This window comes from Brachyhypopomus gauderio, chromosome 2 (genome assembly GCF_052324685.1).
Source record: "Brachyhypopomus gauderio isolate BG-103 chromosome 2, BGAUD_0.2, whole genome shotgun sequence".
NCBI classification, from domain to species: domain Eukaryota; kingdom Metazoa; phylum Chordata; class Actinopteri; order Gymnotiformes; family Hypopomidae; genus Brachyhypopomus; species Brachyhypopomus gauderio.
Window position 1 is genome coordinate 42,995,147 of NC_135212.1, and position 24,365 is coordinate 43,019,511.

A 24,365-nucleotide genomic window follows, 5' to 3' on the forward strand; every position below is an offset into this window, starting at 1 on the left:
TGAGGCTTATGTGTGGGGTGGATGAGCGATTGATCACGAAAGCGAATGCTTACTTCCAAGTTGGTTGAGGAATAAGGGGAGTTAATTTAACTAATTGATGTGTTGTGCGTTTCGAATTAAAAGCCTCGAGTTTATGCACAGCCCCCGCGTTCACATTACAGTAAAGCGTCTTTCCGATATCTTTCTCTCGTGCCTGAAAATAAAGTCCCAAAAATGTATACTAGATTTTAAGGAGCTCTTTCCCTTTACTCTTCTTTACACTTTTACCGTGTTCCGATCGTGGGGAGTGGGAGTTAACACTAATAAAGTTCACACTATAGAACCCGTCAAAAACATAAAGACGAGAGACATTGAAGCATTGCAGAGCCAACGAGAATTGTCCTAAAACTTTGTCATCGTTCGTTCTTACCAAACGTCTTAACATTAACTTCCCAATATAGATGTGCAGGGTTTTCCGGCGCGTGTTATCGGCAGCGTTTGAACGGTGCTGAAATGAACAGCGCTCAAACGTACGACGTTGCCTCGGTATGTGTCTCCCCCTGTCTTCGAACAGCCGCAATTACAGTGTGGGCACGTTTTGCAGGTTAAGCTCCATAACACTTCAAAAGCAACGACCACTGAAACGAACCTTTTAAAAACATGTTATAAATAAATATTACAAATAATAATTGTTCAACTTTAAATGTAATTTTCACGTGTTCTCGCCTATTTATTTGTTGACCGTCCTTTTTTGTAATGTCTGAACTGCAGCATTCTTCCAGGTCGTGCGCCAGGCACATGTTTAATATTCTAGTCTGGTATTGCGCCGGACACTAAAAAGGATGGAGAGACAGAGAGGAAAGGGACAAGGATTTATAAGGGCATAGATTCACTGATGCAGCGAGCACTGGATGATAGATCTCGACATGCCAAGACAGCATGAAATGTAGGAGGGTGGACACGCGACGCTTCCGTGTTCCCACAGGCATGTATTTCTGTGGATAAACTAACGTTACAGATCAGTAATCTCCCCCAAACCCACACTTATTAACTCATTAACTTCAGAACAAGCTTAATCTAATTTTAGTAGCTGACAGAGAGAGAGAGAGAGAGAGAGAGGGTCAGATGTTTGCTTTTTTATTTTTCAGGTAAAGAGAAAAAGAGGTGTAGAAAAAGACAGGGAGAGTGAATAAGAGAGAGGGAATGAGGGAGAGAGAGGGACTGAGAGATTAGCAACAAACAGAAAATCAAACACTATACACAACAGGGGTATGATAAATAAGATAATATAGCTGGTGTTTGTTTGGACTGTGTAGCTATCACCCTTAAACCGAAAATCTAAATCCTCTAATCGTTGACTGAGTGCTGGTCTTGAGAGTATAGACTGGGTAGTGGAGATCAGAGTGTCTAGACTGGGTAGTGGAGATCAGAGTGTCTAGACTGGGTAGACATGAGACTCTCACTCACTACAGGCCAGCCTGCTTGCCCATCCTGTCCCTGCATGCTAACCTGGCCTTGATTAGTGTTCTATAACTACTGGCTTTTTAAGACCTGGGGTGCTCGGGCCTGCTTCAGGACATCCTTTATATTTAAATTAGCTGGATGAATCAGCTTTAGAAGAAGCTGATTTACACAGAAGGTCTGGAGTGCACCCCCAACCTCTGTAAAAATGCACTATATGGACAAAAATATTGGGACACACCTCTTAATCACTGAATGCAGGTGTTGGGACACACCTCTTAATCACTGAATTCAGGTGATTTCTTCCATCCTGTTGCCACAGGTATTTAAAATGAAGCACCCAGCCATATGGTCTGCTTTTGTAAACCTTTATGAAAGAATGACTCGTTCAGAAGAGCTCGCTGAATTTGAGGGTGCTGCTGTAAACAAATGCCACTATTGCAACAAGTCAGTTTGTGAAATTTCTTCTCTCCCAGATATTCCACAATCAGCTGTGAGTGCTGTTACAGAAACATAGAAGCATTTAGGAATGACAGTGGTAGACCATGAAACGTTGCAGAGCAGTGTTGAGGTGCATTATACCTCAACGTCATCAGCACCAGTACCTGTAGGTTCAATCCTCCTCTGCATTAGCACAGATTCTGCAGATGGAGCTTCATAGCATGGGTTTCCATGGCCAAACAGGTGCATGCAAGCCTTACATCACCAAGCAGAATGCCAAGCGTTGGATGGAGTGGCGTAAGAAATGTCGCCACTGGACTCTGGAGGAGTGCAGACGTGTTCTGTGGAGTGTCGGATCACACCTCTTGTCTGGCAGTTTGATAGATGAGTTTGGGCTTCGCGAATGCTTGGAGAACTTTATCTGCCTGACTGCATTTGACCAACTGTGAAGTTTGGTGGAGGAGGGATAATGGTGTGGAGTTGTTTAGTTTGGTAGAGGACAGATAATGGTGTGGGGGTGTTTAGTTTGGTAGAGGACAGATAATGGTGTGGGGTTGTTTAGTTTGGTAGAGGACAGATAATGGTGTGGGGTTGTTTAGTTTGGTAGAGGACAGATAATGGTGTAGGGGTGTTTAGTTTGGTAGAGGACAGATAATGGTGTAGGGATGTTTAGTTTGGTAGAGGACAGATAATGGTGTGGGGTTGTTTAGTTTGGTAGAGGACAGATAATGGTGTGGGGTTGTTTAGTTTGGTAGAGGTCAGATAATGGTGTGGGGTTGTTTAGTTTGGTAGAGGACAGATAATGGTGTGGGGTTGTTTAGTTTGGTAGAGGACAGATAATGGTGTGGGGTGTTTAGTTTGGTAGAGGACAGATAATGGTGTGGGGATGTTTAGTTTGGTAGAGGACAGATAATGGTGTGGGGTTGTTTAGTTTGGTAGAGGACAGATAATGGTGTGGGGTTGTTTAGCAGAGGTGGGACCAAGTCAGTGTTTTGCAAGTCTCAAGTAAGTCCAAGTCTTTATACCTCAAGTCCCGAGTCAAGTCTCAAGCAAAGACACTCAAGTCAAGTCAAGTCTCGAGTCAAGACAGGCAATAGTCAAGTCAAGTCCCAAGTCTGAAACTTGGAATTTCAAGTCCTTTCGAGTCTTTTTTTTTTTTTTTTTTACCAATGTTGCAGGTATATTTTAAATGTAAATAACAGACATGCGTTCTTTTTAAAATCTGTATTCTCCTCAAATCTTGATAAAACATGCGCAACTGAAAACACGAAGTATAAAAAAAAATTAAAATTACACCTCTTTATTGCACAGTTCAGTTTGTTAAACTTAGCTGCAAAAATATTCATACTTTAAACTACAATTTTCCAGAAATAAATATTCTGTGAAAAAGTCATAAGTAGAACTCAATGTTCAAATAAAAAGTGCTGATATTTTCACAGTACAATACAAAGAACCATAACAGCATTTTCCCTCTCTTCTCTTATCTGGTTTCTTGGAGAACATGTGTGAGTGACACAAGACAAACAAATATAAGAACTGAGCAATTAACAGAAATCTGCAACTTTAGACATTTCAGTAAACTATTCTGCATTGCATTTGCTGGCCAAAAGTCTGTATGTCATTTGTGCACGATGAATGATGTCCCCATAGCTGAAAACTCGCTCCACTTTTGTCAATATATTTTTTTCTCGACGTAGATGTCTTCAAATACACAATCCATGCTGAGATAGAACTGGATATTATGATGGTGACAGAGAGAGGCTCTCTTCCCCGAGTTCAGATACAGAACCCAGGGTTGCCAACTCTCACGCATTGAGCGTGAGACACACGCATTTGACTGTCTTCACACGCTCTCACGCCACACATCCGATTTCTCACGCCGGAAAAAAATCTAGTTTATTTACCTCTGATCCACATCTATGATTCAATGAGTTACTAGTTCGCTCTGGCACCAACCACTGGCGATCGATCGATCGCGATATAATACTTAATTTGTGTCCATTTTACACCCCGCCCGGTAAAAATTCGCCAACCCCCCATTTGATTGGTTGTGCTGCAGCTCATGCACACACACACGTACAGAGTGTGGAAAAGCAGAGGACTGGTCTGCGTCAGAAGGACGGAAATGAAATTAATGGGGCGCACTTTATAAATATTAATATGCGTTTTAAAATTTAGATTTGGGGTAAAACAAAAATCAAGTCTTTGCAAGTAAACAGGTTCAAGTCCAATTCAAGTCCCAAGTTATTGGTGTAAAAGTCCAAGTCAAGTCTAAGTCTCTGAATATTTTTTCAAGTCAAGTCAAAAGTCTTAATATTAATGACTCGAGTCTGACTCGAGTCCAAGTCATGTGACTCGAGTCCCCACCTCTGTTGTTTAGTTTGGTAGAGGACAGATAACGGTGTGGGGATGTTTAGTTTGGTAGAGGACAGATAATGGTGTGGGGTGTTTTCCAGGGGTTGGCTATGTCCTTTAGTTCCAGTGGAGGGAAATCTTAATGCTACAGCATACCAAGACATTTTGGACAGCTGTATGCCTTTTTGTGGGAACAGTTTGGAGATGGCTCTGTTTTGGGTGAGTTTGGTGTGGAAGAACTTGACTGGCCCATACAGAACCCTGACATCAGCACCACCGCACAACCCTTGGGATGAAGACAGAGACTGTGAGCCAGGCCCTCTTGTCCAACATCAGCGTCAGACCCTGTCTTGAACAGGAATCAGCATGGCAGGACACTGCCAAAGACCTCCTCCATGTCCCTGCCATTTAGAAATAAACAATTGAAAGTAATCTTTTTATATAATCTTTATATATATATATATATATATATATATATATATATATATATATATATATATATATATATATATATATATATAAACTGCTTTATTTAATTAAAGGACATCTTGTTAGTAAGCTATCCTTGCCTGACCCCACCGATACACTTACAGCAAGTCATTTAAATAAGACAAAATAAAATATGGGTACACTAAAGTAGAATAGTATAGTATAAAAAGAAGACCCGTACATTTGAGGAATGTCTGAGAAATGTAATAGTAACAACCACCCACCCCCCCCCCCCCCCCCACACACACACATCCACCCAAAAACATAAAAAATCATACTGCTAGAAATAATACTGAAATGGCAACCAATAGCACTCCCACAAACTAATAAACGCACACACACAAACACGCACACACACACACACACACTCCTGTGTCTCTCTCAGGCTCTTCCTCCATCTTGTTCTCTGTGTAAAGTGTGTGTGTGTGGCCAGTCCTCATGGCTGGAGCAGGGAGAACAGTTCTGAGGGCATGTTTTCAGTTTGCCCCAAAGAACAGCTTCTTCAAATTCTAATTACAGCTTTTCCTGTGCAAAACTCTCACTGTCAGAGAGAGAGAGAGAGAGAGAGAGAGTTTCCTAGAGCACAGCCATTCATAGCATCATAGCTGATTAGGCCTGCAGAGGCCTGTACTGAGGATGGTTCACTGCTGTTTGTAAATACCTCATTTTCTAGGCTTTATAAAGCGTTGTTTGCAACTCCTCAACTACTTCCAGCAGATACTTCTGCCCGTCTCTCTCTGCTTCTGCGTTGCTTTTGCCTGGTTCTCAGATTTTGGATGGTGTTTTTGAATTTTCCATTTTAACAGATGACTATTTCTAGCAGCCATTAGCAGGTCCATCGAGAGTGTCCAGTAGCTTCACAAAGGTAAGTGAGCTTCAGTGAGAATGGAGGATCTGACCTTCTGCTCTTTCCCTGGACAGACTCCAATGTCTAGTAGCCCAGTAACTCTATCAAGCCCTCTTCCAATCTCTCTAATTTATTGAGATATATATTATAATGCATATGTAATAAAGTGTATTATTTATTTTGTATATTTACTTTCTAGATAACAGTAAAAAGCATTTCAAAACAATAAATAAACATCAAACAGGAGTGAGCCTTATCTCTGTCTGAACCACACCTTTCATCTCTCAGTCATCGGCCAATCAGATACTGTTCCATTTAAATACCCCTCTGATGGATTTCTGTATCATGCACTACAACTACTCTTATATTTACTTAAGCAGCTTGGTAAACAAAGTGCACTTTTATGAATTGTTTTAAAGAGAATACTACTTTGCAATGTTAAAAGTACCTTTACACTAGCACAGTCACCTACACTGCCCTGTTATAGGACCACTGAGGGACCATGTTGCTTCAGTAAGTTAGCCACTTGCTGGTTACTCTGAAACGGTACATGATGCGGTAAGTGTCTGAAAAGTAGCTCAATCCTTTTCTTTACAGGGCCCTCTCCAACCTCTGTCTGGGATTGCAGACTGTGTGAATTAAAACTGTACAGTAGTGAATCACACTGTAGCATGAAAACCAGACAAGACAATGGAAGAGAGGTAAGTGTGTGCAAGTGTGCCCGTACTACATAATCGTACTAGTGTGTACTACTACATCATCCTCAGTACAAAAGAAACGTACAAAGAACTACCTGTGTTAGAAATTCTGAAACCCTTAAATGGTGAGCACAATAAAAGTCAGAAGCAGTTGGTTTAGATAATAAAGTACAATGATTTATTTTAACAAAGCATGGATTAACCCCTGAGATCTCAGTTACAAACACACCAGGTGTCTGTAGCAGAGAGAGCCCATTCCCCATTCCGAACTCTCATCTTTTATACTCTTAATCATCAATACACACGGTGTCCACGAGGTGATCAACCAAATGTGATTGGACAATACATGAAATAATTAACCCTGATTTGACAGATGCATATGATGCATGCCCCCTCCACGCTCAGCATCCTCGTGATGTCATGACAGACTGAGTGTCGCCGTAGTCCCTTCCAAGTAGAGATTTGGCGTCTCCAACGAGGTCAGTTTAGGAACACCAGAGGAACATCAGATTGTAACGGGTATCATTGTAACGGGTGGCTTGCAGCACAAGCAGACGGCCACCAGAGGGAAGCAACGAGCCAGGAATGAATCATGACTCGTTAGTCTAATCCCCCTCAGGTTAGTCCACCTTATTATATAAGGAGCTTTGCAAAGGCAAAGTCTTGGTATATGCTACACGTACCCAAGCTCGCTGGGAAACATTGTTTGTTTCTGGCTCTTGTGAATCTATTTCTCTCCTGTTCTTTCAGGGTCTGTTGTACCTTGTGTTTCTCCTCAAGTTGATCTTTGCGGGGGGTAGTTACTCCCAATCCAGTCTTCTCCAGTCAACCACCTCCACCTCTCTGGAGGCTTTAGTGTTTCCTGCTGGGGCCTCAGGTTTAGTGCAGACACAGGTTTCAGTCCCTGACCTGGCTAGCCGAACTGGTCCATCTCTTCGTTACTTCCGTGGACATGCCTTGGGATTGGCTCACGTGTCTGCCGTCTGCCTCCTTCACGTCTCCCCAAAACACTCCAGGTTTCAGTCTTCCTGTGTTTCTCTCTGGTAGTATATATGTGTGTGTGTGTGTGTGTGTGTGTGTGTGTGTGTGTGTGTGTGTGTGTGTGTGTGTGTGTGTGTGTGTGTGTGTGATATAGCCTATATATATGTTTTTTTACTAACAACTCTCCCCTGGTTTCAATCACCCTGCCCTATTTTTACCTGCAGGTCCTTTCGTCCGGTGTGACTTCCTGTCGTCTGATCTGACAGAGCCAGCTGCCACACTGGACTCTGCTTGCCTTTGAACTGCTCGGACTTGGGGAGTTGTGACTGTTTAGCACGTGCTAATGACTTTAAAAGATCTGTCTGCAATGCATCTTTCTGTTATTACGGTCAATGAAGACGTAACAGCTCTAACCCCGCCTCCAGCTGCGTAAGCCTCGCGACATGGGCGACCATCTCAGAACAACTCTTACTTTTCCTCGACGGAACCAGCACTGAATGCCGTTTTATTATTTTCTTCCTGTATTCACTTTGGATTTCTGGGCTTTGGGACTAAATATTTAACTGAATATGTAATTGACGTACACACAAAGTAATAATTTATAAGTAATTATATGATCATGATAGGAAATGAAATGGCAATATGATTCTGAAATTATTTGACTCTACATAGTGAAGTAGGAGATGGGGCTGGGAACAGCACATTAAGGCTGGAGCTCTGCTTGTGTTTGGAGTGACGGAGGATCTTGAAGCACAGTAGGCGACTAGAAAGGTGGGTGTGCTCACGCCAAGGTACACGTGTGTGTCCAAAGGTATGTGTGTACAAAGTTGCAGTTGCTCATAAGGCACTGGAAAAGACCCTGACCTTATAACCTCTTCCTATTGAGGATCTACTACTTGGTCATCAACCTTGTCTGGATAACCAACTATAAATGCCCCCTCATATTGCTAACTTAACTCAGTCAAGTTCATGGTTACAGGAATAGGAAATTCCGGCACTTTCTCTGCTCAGATGCCACTCAGGAGGTTGTTCAGTCCCTTATCATATCAAAACTGCTCCACTGTAAGTTGATCCGGCAGGTCTTCTTTGTGCCACCAGACCCATGCAGCTCGTCCCGTGTCCATGCTTCCCTTTGTCTTCATGTCTCCCTCTTGTGCAGCTCTCACTGCTGCCCAAAGCATCACACTTAATACACAGATTCACATCCACAAAGCCAAACCTGGACTAGCTCCCACATGCCTAAACGCACTAATGAAACAAACACAGTTCTGCACAGCCCTACTTGAGCCTCGAGTACAGCTCAAGAACTCAAACCACCATCCATTAAAACACAAAAGACATAAACTAAAACACTATAAACTACAAAATGTGAGTTTAACTAACCGTTCTATTTATAAAAACAGAAAGTGTAACCATGTCAATACATCACTATCTTTTTGTTTGTTTTGTTTGTTTATTAAATCTTTTTTCATTCCTCACTGGTGGGAATGGAATGTACACCAGTATCTCAGTGCTGGACAGGAAATGATGGCAGTAGTGGGCTTGGATACCAATTATATACAGGTCCTCTCCAGAGGGGGCCTGACATCCCTTCAAATGTGTACTTCACAAGTATTGGTTTGAGAGTGCTTTCATTTGCATATGCAGATAAGCACTTTTGGCCTGTGTGTGTTGTGTGAAGAGACTGGACCTGGACTCATGGGACTGGATCTCATACTGGACATCAATGACATAAAACATGATGCTGTTAGTTTCATTTACTAAAAATTCTGGTATACAAAAAAGCTTAGGGTTTCACTCAGATGGCCTGCAGTCATCAAACGAGTAACGTGTACTTGCCTCATTACTTAACCCTGTTCAAGAATATTTAGAAAAATGATGTTCTGATGGGCCATACAGTGTTGAGCATTTTATCATGAACATCAGCAAGCAAACATTGTGCGTCACATCTTCTCTAAATTGAATCATACACCTGAGAATGAGCAGAACCAGATAGGCTGATAGGCTTCCTGGAAACCGCATGTCCTGTAGTGGCTGATGATTGCCACTAGAGGGCTCTGCTACTCTTCCAATCGCCACCTCAAGAAGCTGCATTTTGACCTGCAACTGTAGCTGACATTGCTAGAACTGCTCTAGACCAAAGCTGGTACATCTTCCCTCATATACAAACATGTATTTATAGAAATGCCCAAATTCACTTCAAAATAAAATTACAAAAGGATCATTGTGTTATTGTCTTACAACAATGTGGGTACTTTGACAGCGCTAATAGCTTACAGTATTCACTCTGTGTGTGTGTGTGTGTGTGTGTGTGTGTGTGTGTGTGTGTGTGTGTATGTATGTTCTGGGTAAAAAATGAACCAAACCCAAATTTTGTAGTCCTAAGAACAAATCATAGATAGATTTATTGATAAAATGAATCTATTAAAATTGATTGATCCCGTCAATCAAATAAAAATGAACAAGAACTCCTGAGACCTGTGTCACCATTTGCCCATCATGGGTTTTGCTGCAGTAATTTGGGGAGGGGGGAGGGGCTCCTTGACCCATTTGGTCCATTTGTTTTTTGGCCCATTTTTTGGCCAGGAGTACGCCTATATATGTTTACATGGCTGCCATGTGGCTGTGTTCATTGCAACAATTACCAAGTAAAGCATTGACTGAAGCCTTGATGTCTTTGAATGTCTCTCTTTGTGCTGACGCTGACATCAGAAGTGGGATGCAGCTGCTGAGTTTAAAGGGATCGATCAGCGCATCAACGAACTCGATATGTTACGCCTTCCCCTGCCTGACGGGCCCAGAGTGAGGTGGCTGGTGGTGCACCGGATCTCACACACATCCGCCTCCCGAGCTTCAAAGGTGAAGGTATGTGGGAGCCATTCACTGCACAGCTACGAATGGTTGCTTGGCATTGCAGCTGGACAGTGGCTGTCACCATGATGCAGTTGTCTTGTGGTGCACCTTGTGGCGTTCGACACAGACCCTCCCGGCCGTCCTATGGCTGCTCGCGGAGCGGCAGAGGCTGCGGGCGGATGTGTGAGGTGGAGGTGGAACTGAGTGTGACGGCGTAGCCAGCGTTTAAGGGGGACGCACAGGGAGAGCTGGCACCAGGCTACGTCCTGAGAGGCTTCCGCCAGAGGAAGTGAGGGAACCCGTCCAGCTAGCCGCACCGCAGCCGTCGTTGAGGAACAGCGAATAATCCAGTGCCACACGACACAGGACCTCCGCAAGGGGACGACGTGCCAAGCGGCTCTGGAGGGCGTGGCGTAGAAGCAACTAGTGTGTTGGCGGGGTAAGAAAAGAGGACACTGCGTGTATCGGTGCTGTGAACCTGAGGCGATGGGGTATGAGGTAGAGGCAGGACTGTTCGGTGAGGGGAGACCAACCGCTGGAGTCAACAACCCTCAGCATCAGCACCACAGCTGGGGCAGCTGGCTGCCTGCGTGGACTTTGGGTTAAGTGCGGCGCCGTTGGAAAGCAGCTCGCTGCCTTCACCCATAAAAGCTCATCGGTGTCGCTGCTGTGACCAGGTGTGTTTCCTGATGATGGACGGATCTCCAGCTGGCTGGGAAGCTACGATGGTTCAACTCAGGTCAGTCAGAGGCGGCTAATTTGGTGCAAGAGGGAGGCGGTGGCTTGTGGTGGCGGTGGTGGTGGTGGTGGTGGTGGGCGGATGGACCAAGTGCACAAGTTCTGGTTCTTGGGAAGAAAATGCTGAGCTTACAAAAGCGACCACTGAAGCTGTTGTCAGTGGAGCGGTGGGAGGATCAGGGCGTCCTGGCAGGATCTTTAGGGCTGAAGCTGCTGGTTCTGGAGGAAACTGGACAGGCAACATCTGAGCCGGTTGGTGCCTCTCCAGAATCACCTTCAACAGGATGGAGCACGCTGTAAACGATTGAGGACGTGGAGAATACAGAGAAGGGCAGATCAATGGAGCCCTGCTGTTGCTGTCACCCCATCCAGCCCTGTGGGAGAGGAGCAGGTGGATAATGTCTGACCACAAAGTCTGATCAAAACATCAGGAGGACAATTCCAAAAACAAAAGTAAAACTCTAACATTTTACTCCTTAGAAAAGGAGCTTTGAGAATCTGTATCCTGTTTTTTTTATTTTGTTTAGTATCATTTAAAATGTAATGTGCTTTACTTGAGAGCCATTGTGTCTCCAACTGGAACAGAACCCTCTGACTCATCGAAGGAAACTGATACTTCCAAAAGAAAGAAAGAAAAAGAGAGAAAGAGTTTGACAGCTATTTGTCAAGTAGCCAACCTACAAGTATTTCATTGTTAAATCATCTTTTTAATAGTGACTGTAAATATATGAATTGTGTAATGTAGCATATATCTCATATACATAAATATGATACGTAGAAATGATTTTTTGTGGCATTCTTTGTGCATAAGGGTTGCTAGGGTGAGAAGCAGATGGCTAATTATTATTCCGGAAATGTCTCATAATGTCTCACAGATATTTAGGGTATCCATTGTGTAGCCTATAGGCGTCGAACAGAGTTAACTATTGCTCAGTCGCCTGCGCGTGAGGCAGAAGTCGAAACGACCGTCCGTGCTTTAGAAAAGCGAGGGATAACAAACCAGACCATAACTTTGAACAGTGATGACGCGCACTATCGCGCTGCGCCTGTCGTTTGCACTTCAGTGCGTAATTCTCCAATCCACTTCAGAATATTCCTCCAAATCTGATTTAGAATACGAGTTCTGGGACTACAGAGGAAAATTTTGCATGGACGATCAGGGTTTTGTCTATAACATCGGAGACGTTTATCATCCAGCATCGACCGCGTGCCCCTGCACCTGTACAGAAGACGGACCGGTGTGCATTCGGCCCAAGTGCCCGCGTATACACCCGCGATGCACGCGCATTAGATACAAGTCCTGTTGTCCCGTGTGTGAAGCAGTCAGTAAAGTGTGTGTGTATGGCGGGAAGACCTACAGACTCCTCGAGGAATTTAAGGTGAGTTATCAAGGGTATACATATTGAGAACTGGGGAAAGGATTGGTGAATATGTATACGAGTGCGTGTGTGCTTACGTATGTACTTTTGTGAGAGACAGTTTAGAAGTTTGTTACATTTAAACTAAACTTTCTTAAAATATTAGCAATTAATGTAACAATTCATCAAAAGTTATTGAATATAGTCCTGAAGGCTGTCTAAATGCTCCCACTCGAGAAGTTTTTTTTTAGGAGATCCAGCAGTATGGTGTTTCAGTCGTCACTAATTAGCGTAACTTAGCTTATATTAAAGTTTATTTATATATATTTATATAAGTTTTATATATGTATATAAGTTTTTAATGTACGGCAACGTATAAAGACGCGTTTCTTACAGTGTATGCTTACTGAAAATCACATCATTTTATGCTGGTATGTTGAGCAGTTATCTCCATGCGAGCGGTGCCGCTGCGAAGCGAATAGGCAAGTGTACTGCAGCATATCGGAATGCCCGGCCCTGCATTGCGTGAACCCCACATACGAACCGAACCACTGCTGTCCTGTGTGCAAGAACGGTGAGAGACGCACGCGCGCACAGCCCAGCGCACATGACTCAATCTCATATCTGCACATCACAAATCTCATATCTCGTGCGCCGAGAGATCGGCCCTCTCTCATCTAATAGGTGTTACGCGTGCGTATTCATAAAGACGTTTTATGTGTGTTGTAGTTTGTTGAAAATGCCACAAAAAATGTTAGTTAAACTGTTAGCTATGGTAGGTACAGGAGGGTGCAATGGAAAAAATGATGACGCAATGGAATTATTCCATAGATTCAATAGCCTGCTTACTACTGACCTGCTCTCCTAAAATAGAAACTAGCCCACAGCCTGGTGGGATACTCTGGGACCATCCGTAGTGACAGACGGCACGAGCACAACAGATTGTGTGTGTGTGTATGTGTGTGTGTTTACATTCATAATGCCCTACTTATTTTGTTGCAAACTCACTCTGAGTAAAGTGATGGAAAATTAGGTCAAATACAGAATATGAGCTTTTATGCTTGCCATGTCTTAGTTTTATGCATATCATCGCATATTCTGCACTTTAAATGTTTCTGCCTATTTCTTTAACTTGAGTTTCGACCATGCAGTTCAGTCAAGAAACACACAGAACTTCTTGGGTCTCTTTCCACTTCTTTGGCTGCATTGCTAGTGGTTTTTGGGTCACTGCTTTTCTACATGCAAACACGCCAGTGAGTCCAGATGCATTCACTTATTCATGCTGACGTGATGTGCTGGTAGAATCACTTCTTCCAGAGCCAGATATGAGTTCCCAAGCTGTGACACTGACTAGCATCTTCACACGAAGTTCACCACATTACTGGACCACCAGTAACATTCTCCTCGTTCTCACTCTACTACGTTTCCCAGGTTGAGGATTGTGTGAAGCACCCTGAAGCAGACGTACTGATTCCTCGGCGACATGCTTCCTCTGCTAACCAGACGCTCACATTTCTTCCTTAAAGGTCCAAACTGCTTTGCGGGAAACCGCATCATCCCGGTGGGTGAGCGGGTGGAGGTGGACGAGTGGACCGTGTGCTACTGCACTTACCGTGACGGGACGTGGCACACGCACCCACACGCCACCTGTGAGCGGCGCCAGCAGCCGGACGACGGCACCGGCGCCGAGGACTCGGTCGAGCAGATGGAGGAGCGCGAGAGAGAGCGAGAGAGAGCACGGGAGAGAGAGCGAGAGAGAGAGCTCCGGCCCAGGCTGGAAGTCATCCCATGAGGGCCTGGCGGGGGTCTTCCGGGTGGGCAGGGGAGGCGCGGGGGGAGGGTGGTGAGGGGGGTAGCTAGGCATGTGCTGGCGGCCAGGATAAGCACAACCTGTGCTGGGTTGACAGCCAGCGCTGACCTCCTCCACCCCCCTCAGAGCTGTGACTGCCGGAGGGAACAATGCCAAAACACACGTACATGCACCATGTTACAGTAGGGTGCATTCTGGGAAGTGTGTCAGCAGAAATGTTATTCTACCTGCTGGTGGTTCTCCTGGGTACCCAGCGCAAGGCACATTTCTGCATTTCCCTGTTCTAACACATCTCATGAAGAGCTGGAACTGTTAGAATAGAGAAACAGGAAGGGGTCCAGTGCTCCCTTAGCCACTGCTAGGACACAAGAGCTATGTGCTGTAACCTAGAATCACACTTAAGTTGCATCTCTGATTAACCGTGCAGTGTCCACTCTGTTCACATGTTACATTGTAAAATGTTAACAGTATACTATTGTTTTGTAGTCATGTGGCAAAATATTCTGTGAGGTTTCTTGGACAGAAGAAGAGTCTTTTCTGTTTTGTCACACTCTTATCCTGTAAGAAGCCACGCTTTCATAAAAATGATCAATCATAGGTATCTTGTAGAATTACGTTTAGCTGTGGTAAATTAAACTCAACGTGTTTAATGTATCTCAAGAATAAAATCACATTTTGAGGATGAAAAGAATACTTGTCTCCTTATCGTCTTATCTCCATACAAAAGTCCCATTTAAAAGGCTAGACTTCACACAGAAATAACTTGTTCTGCAATCAACTCAGGTCTCTCTCTCTTTATCCATTATTTGCTGGTTATCAACACAAGACTTTTATGTCACTGATCGTTTCCTTTCTTTAGTTTTTGTTGCGTTATTCCAAAATGTTTTAATACATACAAAGTCTATAAAATAACATTTTGTTTTTATTGTTTTTATCATATCAAATAAAGTTGTTGTTTAAACAGGATTAAGTTCATCATAGGTTCTCTCTGGTGGATTCCATGTCAACATTTTAAAGTGATCAACATACTTAATTTCACAGACATTATCTTCACAGCTATGTAGTCATAGCTGATTTATGTTATTTTATGGAAAAATCAGTAGTGATAATAACAAGGTTTAAACTAATTAATGTTCTATACCTAAAAGGCCTATAAGATGCTGGCAATTCTAGTTTTATTTTGGGGGGGTTGGTATGAGCTAGCAATAATCAATAGCAATTCATTATCATTATCAATTTATTAGTATGCATGGTCAAGCTGTACTTACGTGAAAAGTGTTTGAGGGTTAAAATTCATTGCAATAAGGCAATAAGCCTCCGAAAACACTAGGGGGCGCAAATAAGAGCGAGATCGTGTTTGTCGGACGCGCTGATCTCTGTGGTATGCGCAACTTTATTTCCCAGCGTCCTTTTCTCCTTCTTCCTTTTCCCCTGTCCAGCGACAATGTCTAAGAGAGGTAAAGTAAGAATCACTAAATCCACACTAATCCTTGAAGTTAGACAGCCTTCTGCATATAAGAAACGGTCTCATCGTTGCAACAAATATGTGCACCTACGATGTTGTGTGTATTAAGTTTTAAATCGTTTTTATAACTAAGAAATGTCAATATAGGGTTGTTGCCGTTTTAGTTTAGCTACAGAATTCACGTTGACCGATTTCTGAATGAGAATTTGCAATTTCTACAAAACCTACGTAGATCTACAATACAATATTGCGTAGTTATGTGTTTAATTATCAGAGAATCGTGTAATTTGTGTCATTTAAAGTAGTTGGGCTATCTCGGGTGAGATGGCTAGTTGTAGCTAGCTGGCTAACACGCATGCGTAGTGATGTGCGGCCTGTGCTGGAGTTATCCGACCTGCCCGTAGATGTTGAGCTAAAGATGTTAATCTTTATGTGTGTATGTGATGTTGAGCTAAAGATGTTCGTCGCTTTCAGGACGTGGTGGGGCTTCTGGGGCCAAGTTCCGCATCTCGCTGGGTCTCCCAGTCGGAGCGGTCATCAACTGCGCTGACAACACAGGTACGGCGCCCTGATGCCCGTCACCCAACACCGCGATTACCGACCTGATCTGCGGGACTTCACGGGGACGTTTGGGCGTAGAATTTAATGCTGCCGTTTTGGGTAGATCGTCAAGGCACATGTTTTTAAACCTTGTAATGTCAAATATAATTCAAGCATTTGTAGGCCTTGTGACCTGTTTACTCTGCTAAAAAATAGTTTAAGAGCTTGCCTGTTCATCAGTGCTATGGGTCTCTGCAGTTCCTTCTTAAAAGCACTTGCTGTGTCTGGTTAGTGGCTGAGCAAGACGTCATGGAAGGATATAATAAGTTCCGTTGCTAATGGGTGAGATGACAGAGTTTTAACTGCGTGCTGTTCAATCTCAATCCGTGACGGTACAGTTTTGTGTGTAGTAGAGCACTGTGTGTGCGTGCGCGCCTGTCGTATTATACGCATACTAATCTGTACCGATGCCCTCAGGTGCGAAGAACCTGTACATCATCTCCGTCAAAGGCATCAAAGGTCGCCTGAACAGGCTTCCTGCTGCCGGTGTGGGAGACATGGTCATGGCAACAGTAAAGAAGGGGAAGCCAGAGCTCAGGAAGAAGGGTGAGTAGACCTGCCGTCCCGGTAGACCTGCCGTCCCGGTAGACCGGCCGTCCCGTGATCCCGCTCTTGTAGCACAGCTTACAAGCAGCTTTTAACCAACAGTAGTATGACTGGGGAGTTAATACTACATGTATACTGCAAGCAATCATGGTCACCTGAATCACTATTAAAAGGAGTGTTGTATGCAGAACTATACCCTTAAAGGAGTGTTTCAGACCTCAACTGCACACGAAAGCTGTTTCATTCAGAATTCAGGTCATGACCTGGAAATACACCCTGAGGAACGCTATGGAGTGATTTTTTTTCAGTCCAGTCTAACTGAACATCCTGAAACCATTTTAACCAATACTGGTGTATTGCTTTAGTTTGCAATACCTTATGGTTGAGTGATTTCATGTGTCCAGTGAAGACATAGTGTTTTAAAACCTCATGTGACCAGTCTGGGTGCAGTATACACCTCTTGTGAAGACGTGTATTCTAGGGACAGCAGTAAATAGTCAAATATTATAATATAATGTTATAGTAATATAGTCAAATATAATTCAAGCGTTTGTAGGCCTTGTTACCTGTTTACTCTGCTAAAAAAGTCTTAAGAGCTTGCCTGTTCATCAGTGCCATGGTCTCTGTAGTTCCTTCTTAAAAGCACTTGCTGTGTCTGGTTAGTGGCTGAGCAAGACGTCATGGAAGGATATAATAAGTTCCGTTGCTAATGGGTGAGATGACAGTTTTAACTGCGTGCTGTTCAATCTCAATCCGTGATGGGACAGTTTTAAAACCTCATGTGACCGGTCTGGGTGCAGTATACACCTCTTGTGAAGACGTGTATTCTAGGGACAGCAGTAAATTTGACACTGAAAATTACTGAAATAGTGGAATATGTTACACATCTGACTGAAGGCATCTGACTGAATAGTTAGACAGCCATAATACTTCTCGGATTTTTTAGTAACAGTTTGTTTTTTCTGGTCTGAGATTTCTCTGTGCTTTTGTCGTACATTTACATTTAGGGCATTTAGTAGGTGCTCTTATGCTGAGTGACTTACAAAGTGCAGAGTCACAGAATGCATCCTAGATAGTCGCATAGATAGGTCACAATTCAGGATACCCTTGAGCCAGACAAGAATCAATGCCATTACCTAGTATTCCAAATCAACACAGACTCACTTGAACAACAGGAATTAAAGCTTCTACCTAGAAGTGCAAAAAACCACAGACAGATCAACATAAAATTTACAGTAGTACTGGTCTGAGACTAGATCGGTCAAAGCCCCAGATAGTAGCCATGCAAATTCACTGTGGCTTACAAGTCACGGAAGGTCCACTTGTTCTACTGCTGTAGTGCTGATTTCCGAGAATAAATGCGTCTGTCTCTGGAGGAGTGTACTGCTCTCACTGAAACAGGCTCTCCTTTGCTGACTCCTGCGTGGTGTTAGTGCCCTATACACGCTGGAACACTGTCCCTGGCTTTGAATCGGTTATGTAGATGTTCTGTTTCACCTCAGATGTAAAGTTATCCTGGTCTTTGTTTTGTAGTGCATCCAGCGGTGGTGATACGACAGCGGAAGTCGTACCGGCGAAAAGACGGCGTGTTCTTATACTTTGAAGATAATGCCGGGGTCATAGTGAACAACAAGGGTGAAATGAAAGGTAGGTGATCTAAATGCAATGTCTCCTTCTAATAAAAGCACTTGCTTTGTCTGATCAGTGTCTGAGCAAGATGTCGTGGAAGGAGATAGTGAACTCCGTTGCTCTTGGGTGAGATGGCAGTGTTTGTACTGTTCACTCTCAATCCGTGACGGGACAGAATAAATTGAGCGTTTCGCTGCGTTCACCTGCCTTGATTAGAACCAAGTGGTGTGCGCAAACCAGCTTCAGTATCTCGGATCAGGTTTACACTGGTGGATATAAAACACATGAAAAATATATTGATGATCTCCACTATAGTGAACCAGATATTACATATATTGGTTTTTAAACCACAGCTCCTGATCCTGTTTTATAATCCATCATCAGAAATGGCTGTAGTTCACCTGTCACCTGTTATGCTTCTTAGGCTCTGCCATCACGGGCCCTGTGGCGAAGGAATGTGCAGATCTGTGGCCCAGGATTGCGTCTAATGCTGGCAGCATCGCCTAGCCTCCATTTTGGCATTTTCAATAAAATGTTCATAAAGTCCATTAACGTGTCTGTTATTTTCCTCTAATTTCAAAACAGTATCCTCTCAAATGTTTGACATGGGATAATCCTAACTTGCCTTCCTGATTTTGTGTGGTTACAAAAATTGAAACACGGATTCATAATGAATGGAGTGGTCTATTTCAAGTGTTTATCTGTTAATTTTGAATATGGCTTAAAGCCAATGAAAACCCAAAAGTAATTTAAGAAAATTAGAATAATCACAAAATGCCTACAAAGGCTTCCTAAGTGTTTGAAATGGGCCCTTAGTCTGGTTCAGTAGGCTACACAATCATGGGGAAGACTGCTGACCTGACCGATGTCCAGAAGGCAGTCTGACACAATCCACAAGGAGGGTATACCACAAAAGGTCATTGCTAAAGAAGCTGGCTGTTCAGGGTGCTGTATCCAAGCATAGTAATTGAAATTTGAGTGGAAAGAAATAGTGGTAGAAAAAGGTGCACAAACAACAGAGAACTACAACTTTGAAAGGATTTTCAAGAAAAGGCCATTCAAAATCTTGGACATTCACAAGAAGTGAACTGCTGCTGGAGTCGGTGCTTCAAGAGCTACCGGACAGATGTATCCAGGACATGAGCTACAACTGCTGCATTCCTTGTGTCAAGCCACTCTTTATTAAGAGTCAATGCCAGAAGTATCTTAGCTGGGCCAAGAAAAAGAACGACTGTTGCTCAGTGGTCCAAGGTGTTGTTTCCAGATGAAAGTAAAATTTGCATTTCATTTGTAAATCAAGGTCCCAGAGTCTGGAGGACGAGTGGAGGAGAGGTACACAATCCAAGCTGCTTGAGGTCTAGTGTGAAGTTTCCTCAATCAGTGATTGTTTGGGAAGCCACGTCGTCTTCTGGTGCAGGTTGTATCAAAACCAAAGTCAGCACAGCCGTCTACCAGGACATTGTAGAGCACTTCTTGCTTCCCTCTGCCGACAAGCGTTTTGGGGACGGAAATTAATTTCCGAGCACCTGTCCACACTGCCAATAGTACCAATACCTGGTTTAATAACCACAGTATCACTGTGCTTGTTTGGCCAGGTAACTCACCTGACCTAAACCCTACAGAGAATCTATGGGGGACACACCAGATCCAACAATGCAGGCCAGTTGAAGGCTGCTATCAAAGCTACCTGGGCTTCCATAACATCTCAGCAGTGCCACAGGCTGATCACCTTCATGCCACACTGATGCAGAAGTTCATGCAAAAGGAGCCCCGACCAAGTACTGAGTATTTACTGTACATTCTTTTAGGTAAGTCAACATTTATGAATTAAAAATTTATTTTTCAGTTGGTCTTATATAATATTCTGATTGTCTCATATAATGATTTTGGGTTTTCATTGGCTTCATTGGTCATGAATCGATGTAATATATGTGTTTCACTTTTTGTATCGAATTTCTGAAACAAATTAACTTTTTGATGATATTCAAATTCACCGATATTCACTTGTATTTGGTTATTAGTCTTCTACCGTAACAAACATTTGCTTAGTCTTCAATTTAACTTGGATAACAGGACCAGACAAAAATGCCAGAATCCAAATTGAAAATTAACCTGTTGATGGTCTCAAACAGAAAATGGACAGTTCAAAACATGCAGACAGGTTTAAACTATATCTAACATTTTAAGTTAATGATTTTATATCTTTGTTAAACGAACTGAATTTTTCAATTTCCAGCTTTAAAAAATGAAAACGTTCACAAAGGTCTCAGGAGTGCATATGTATAGGCCTACGGTCCTTTTTTAACCACTATACATGTGGACGGTCTCTGGTAAATACTGATACCGGATCCGGCGTGGCCGTTTAAACCCGTTGCTATAGTGTCCTTTTTGTTTAGGAGTCGTGGCCCCTTCCCTAGTAAACCACACAGCGACCCGGAGCATATCTGTGTAGTACACATCCACCTCAAACAGTACATTCACCTGCGTTTTAAAGTAACAGTAAAGTAACTTTATTCGAAGATAGTGTTGGTCGCTCGGGCATGGAGAACAGTGATATCATTGACTTCTTGGCACTTGAGAAAGAGCTGAAGATTGCGGTGGAAGCGGACAAGAAATATCAAAGAGAAAATGATGCGAAATTCCGCGCCATTCGTCAAAAAGTTGCTTCTTATGAGGAGTTCAGGTTAGTCAACTAAACGTTTCTGCTGGATAAGTGTAGTTAACAGGTGTGAGCTAAACGCACATAATCTGAGCTACAGGTGACTGTCAGTATTAGCGCATGTTAGCTAGCTAGTAGTGATGTGTCGGTCACGAACGAACCGGTTCAAAGAGCCGGCTCTTTTAAGTGAACTACGAGAGCTGGTTCCCCTCTAAGACCGAGCCATTTTTTTTCTAAGGCTTGTCATTCAACAAATCAGAGAACAATAACAAGCAGAGGAACCAATCATCGAAAGGGTTATACCACCAAGCAAGGAGGGGAGGGGTGGATGGGGTGTGCACAGTGCTAGTACATGGTCATGGGGATGGCAGGGCGACTGTATTGTACTGTATTGTAGCGACATCAGTACCCTCTGAAGAATCTTTCTCAAAACAGGGCAGATAATAACAGAGAGAAGAAACCGGATCAACCCCTCCAAGTTGAGGCACTTGGTCTTCCTAAATGCCAATCTGCCTTCCAAAAATAGTTGAAAAGGTTAAATCAGTTACATATTGCAAATTGTGGTTATTTTAATCACTACTGTTGAATGCTGCTGTTTTGCACTTTCCAGAGTATTTGTTTATTACCCAGAAATGAATGATTATTTAATATAGTAAGTTATTTTGTAACCTACCTTTTGGCGTCCATTGGCCATATTTCAGAGTTCACAAGTGATGCTTTAATAAAGTGTTTAAATAAAAAAATAATTTATTGATACAATTGAATGTGTGAGTGCAATCAGTGAGTTATTACAAGGCAAGCATGAAAACAATTGGCCACAGCAACACTGTTTTTGAGCTTTTTTTGCACTCTTTTGTGCATATAGTCATGTAAAATGTAGGTAACATTGTTCTTTACCACTGGAAATAAGTGGCAAAACAAAGAGCCGAAAGAGTCAACTCTGAAATTCCCATCACTACTAGCTAGGCTAACAAAGTTGGAGTTTGGTTTAGCTCCTCACGGACGACTAAAAGACACTAACCTGGAGTCTTTATGTTTTAGGGACATTGTGCTGGCATCCCACCTTAAACCCCTAGAGAAAAGGGACACGACCGCGGCGCCCCGCAAGCAGCCGTGGAATTCAGTTGCTGCAGGTTATAAGGAGCAAAAAGGGGCCTCAGCTGACATTGACCCCGTGAGTTACACATAGTTATATCACATAATCCGAAATAAAGAAGTAAAATATTTTAAAGTAAAAATATTTCACTTCATTTCGCTTTTTTCCTAATCTTCTAGCCTTTGCAGTCTGACTTCCAGCCAACGACTGCGTTGGAGTTCAGCAGAGATTGGCGCAGGTTTGGTGGAAGTTCAAATGAAAAGTACGGTCTCCTTGTCAGGCTGGGTGGAGACACGTTGCAGGGAATTTTCAGCGTGGAGGTGGAGTCTGGTCTTCTAGGCGAGTTCCTGGTCATCCTTTCTCAGTGCATGTCGCCAGGAGATGAGGCTGTGGTGATGGGGTTGCTGGAAGGCCTCTCTAAGACCAGACGCTTTAGCCTCAGCGTGTCTCTCTTGAGCCAAGCTGAGCAAAAAGCTTGTGAAGGTCTCTTCCACAGGCTGTGGGATGCATTAGGACGGCCATCTACTGCTCCTCAGAACCCTCAGAGGATTTACTCTGAGGATCCAGGCTTGTCTGAGGCAGGAGAGACACGGTGTGCTGAGAACACATTAGAGGATAAGACTGATGTTGCAGGAAAACTCAAATGTCTGATGGCAAAGTATGGACTTTGTGAGAGTGCATGATATTTCTGTGAGAAAATAGCCTTTAAGTATTCAGTGAAATAGCTAGTTTACTATGTTGCTGTGACATATGATATGAAGTATATGAAACAGTTAGTTATCTAATATTTCTAGGTCACAATGAGCAAACCTCGCTACCATGGTAACGAGCCAGCACACAGTGACATAGGAAGATTCTCTACAATCCAAGTCTATCTGCAAGCAGTAAATATGGTATAGGTATGAGTGTGTGTTCCTGTTTAGTTCTCCTGTGTGTCTGGACACTGTGTCCTTGGCTATTGGCTGCCTATCAAGCCCCTGAGGATAAAGAGGACATCTTCACCACCAGAGCATGTCCTGCGTTCCTGGTGTTCGACAACGCCGCGTATGTTGCCGACATGACCATCGAGTTGCCCTGTCGCTGTAAGCCAGAAGACGTACTCTCAGTTGTGTGGTACTACCAGAAATCTCTGGGCACGCAGAACTCGCGGGTCCTCACCGACTTCGCGGGCACTGCAGTGCTGGACTCGTCCCAGGTGGGCCGAGGCCAGTCCCTACGCTCACGCTTCAGCATCCGTCTCTTCAGCCTCCTCATCTTCATGGCGCAGGAGAGCGACTCGGGCCATTACGTCTGCGGCACGCGCTCGGGGGAGTACTTCTACGGCTATGACGTGGACGTTCAGCACGTGGAACGGGTGCGCTTTAACCGGAGCCTCGTTCGCACAAGCGGAGCACCACAGGCAGACCAAGCGAAGCCCTATCGAGTGTTCACCGACTACTGGCCCTGGTCCGAGTGTGACCGCTGCGGCATAAAGGGAGAGCAGACACGAGTGGGTCTTTGTTATGTCGTCAGCCAGTACCTCCAGGTGCGGTACCTTCGCCAGGCGAGGAACGTGACCTCTTGCGGCTCCGCAGCTGTTCCCCTGAGCTTCGGGCTGGCTGGCGGGAGCCATGGGGCAGAGTTGGCCGTGCGAAGCTGCCAGACTCCATGCCCTCCAAGACCCTCCAGCAGCCCACAGCAGCAGGCTCTGCTGGACTTCCTTGCTTACGGTGAATCTAATTCCCTGAGACTTCCGGTCTACCACCACAACCACCCAGCGGAGACGGACCTCATCCTCTCCTGTCCTGGGGCGACGGCCCAGAGAGTTGTAGCATGGGACAAAGGCCCTACACCCCTTTACCGTTCCCACTACATGGAGGGTCTGAATAAGAGCCAGCGTGTGTTCATAGACACAGGACAGAACCTGCACTTCCAGCCTGCACAGCGGCGGGACGGCGGTACCTATTACTGCTGGCTCAGGGGCAAGAAGGTGGCAGAGATCAGGCTTGCTGTGTATGCACGCATGGGCCAACTACGCAGGATCACTGACCCGGAGTCTCTGTTTGCCCTCAGGACCATCCTCATTAGCTATGCCTGCCTAACTGCTGTGTTTCTTGTCATAATATCTGTTAGATTTGTTTGGCACGTTGGTAATGAACGAAGGGCTAAACCATTCATTAGCCTAGAGAAATGAGAGATGTAGTTGTGCTGTTTCTGTTTTCTTTGAATGCCTATGCAAGTATAAAATCGAAAATAAAATACTTTCACAGGAAATCTTAATTACAAGTGAAACGTCATGAATATATTTTCAGGTTGAAAAAACAACTATAATCTAATATTTAAACTATATAACTTGAGAGGAAAACGTGAATATGAAAAAG

General features: G+C 43.8%; 4 protein-coding genes and 1 long non-coding RNA gene across 5 annotated transcripts; all 5 read left to right on the top strand.

Moving 5' to 3' along the window:
• Positions 1–6,948: 6,948 nt before the first annotated feature.
• On the top strand, positions 6,949–10,125 carry LOC143508195 (uncharacterized). Its single transcript, XR_013129227.1, has 3 exons — positions 6,949–7,286; positions 7,476–8,022; positions 9,964–10,125. It is a non-coding gene; the product is annotated as an uncharacterized LOC143508195 (long non-coding RNA).
• A 1,527-nt stretch (positions 10,126–11,652) lies between these two features.
• On the top strand, positions 11,653–14,006 carry LOC143508911 (von Willebrand factor C domain-containing protein 2-like). The gene is made up of 3 exons (XM_076997503.1): positions 11,653–12,221; positions 12,645–12,774; positions 13,727–14,006. The coding sequence occupies exons 1-3, from the start codon at positions 11,865–11,867 to the stop codon at positions 13,990–13,992; spliced, it is 753 nt and encodes a 250-aa protein (XP_076853618.1). The 5' UTR covers positions 11,653–11,864; the 3' UTR covers positions 13,993–14,006.
• Positions 14,007–15,395: 1,389 nt separating this feature from the next.
• Positions 15,396–18,798, top strand: rpl23 (ribosomal protein L23). The gene is made up of 5 exons (XM_076996724.1): positions 15,396–15,467; positions 15,950–16,033; positions 16,493–16,621; positions 18,155–18,268; positions 18,675–18,798. Exons 1-5 carry the CDS (start codon positions 15,455–15,457, stop codon positions 18,755–18,757), a joined length of 423 nt encoding a protein of 140 aa, XP_076852839.1. The 5' UTR covers positions 15,396–15,454; the 3' UTR covers positions 18,758–18,798.
• Positions 18,799–20,125: 1,327 nt separating this feature from the next.
• Positions 20,126–22,692, top strand: dnaaf19 (dynein axonemal assembly factor 19). The gene is made up of 3 exons (XM_076996704.1): positions 20,126–20,933; positions 21,951–22,083; positions 22,185–22,692. The coding sequence occupies exons 1-3, from the start codon at positions 20,791–20,793 to the stop codon at positions 22,686–22,688; spliced, it is 780 nt and encodes a 259-aa protein (XP_076852819.1). The 5' UTR covers positions 20,126–20,790; the 3' UTR covers positions 22,689–22,692.
• Positions 22,693–22,891: 199 nt separating this feature from the next.
• Positions 22,892–24,264, top strand: LOC143508207 (Ig-like V-type domain-containing protein FAM187A). The gene has a single exon (XM_076996703.1). It carries the CDS (start codon positions 22,907–22,909, stop codon positions 24,176–24,178), a length of 1,272 nt encoding a protein of 423 aa, XP_076852818.1. The 5' UTR covers positions 22,892–22,906; the 3' UTR covers positions 24,179–24,264.
• The last annotated feature ends 101 nt before the right edge of the window (positions 24,265–24,365 follow it).

Coding starts and splice junctions, on each gene's coding strand:
- LOC143508207 (XM_076996703.1), top strand. CDS start 22,907: ATGAGTGTGTGTTCCTGTTTAGTTCTCCTGTGTGTCTGGACACTGTGT.
- rpl23 (XM_076996724.1), top strand. Junction 16,622..18,154: donor GCCAGAGCTCAGGAAGAAGG/GTGAGTAGACCT, acceptor TTTGTTTTGTAG/TGCATCCAGCGGTGGTGATA. Junction 18,269..18,674: donor CAACAAGGGTGAAATGAAAG/GTAGGTGATCTA, acceptor TATGCTTCTTAG/GCTCTGCCATCACGGGCCCT.
- dnaaf19 (XM_076996704.1), top strand. CDS start 20,791: ATGGAGAACAGTGATATCATTGACTTCTTGGCACTTGAGAAAGAGCTG. Junction 20,934..21,950: donor GCTTCTTATGAGGAGTTCAG/GTTAGTCAACTA, acceptor TTTATGTTTTAG/GGACATTGTGCTGGCATCCC. Junction 22,084..22,184: donor CCTCAGCTGACATTGACCCC/GTGAGTTACACA, acceptor CTAATCTTCTAG/CCTTTGCAGTCTGACTTCCA.
- LOC143508911 (XM_076997503.1), top strand. CDS start 11,865: ATGACGCGCACTATCGCGCTGCGCCTGTCGTTTGCACTTCAGTGCGTA. Junction 12,222..12,644: donor GACTCCTCGAGGAATTTAAG/GTGAGTTATCAA, acceptor TATGTTGAGCAG/TTATCTCCATGCGAGCGGTG. Junction 12,775..13,726: donor CTGTCCTGTGTGCAAGAACG/GTGAGAGACGCA, acceptor TCTTCCTTAAAG/GTCCAAACTGCTTTGCGGGA.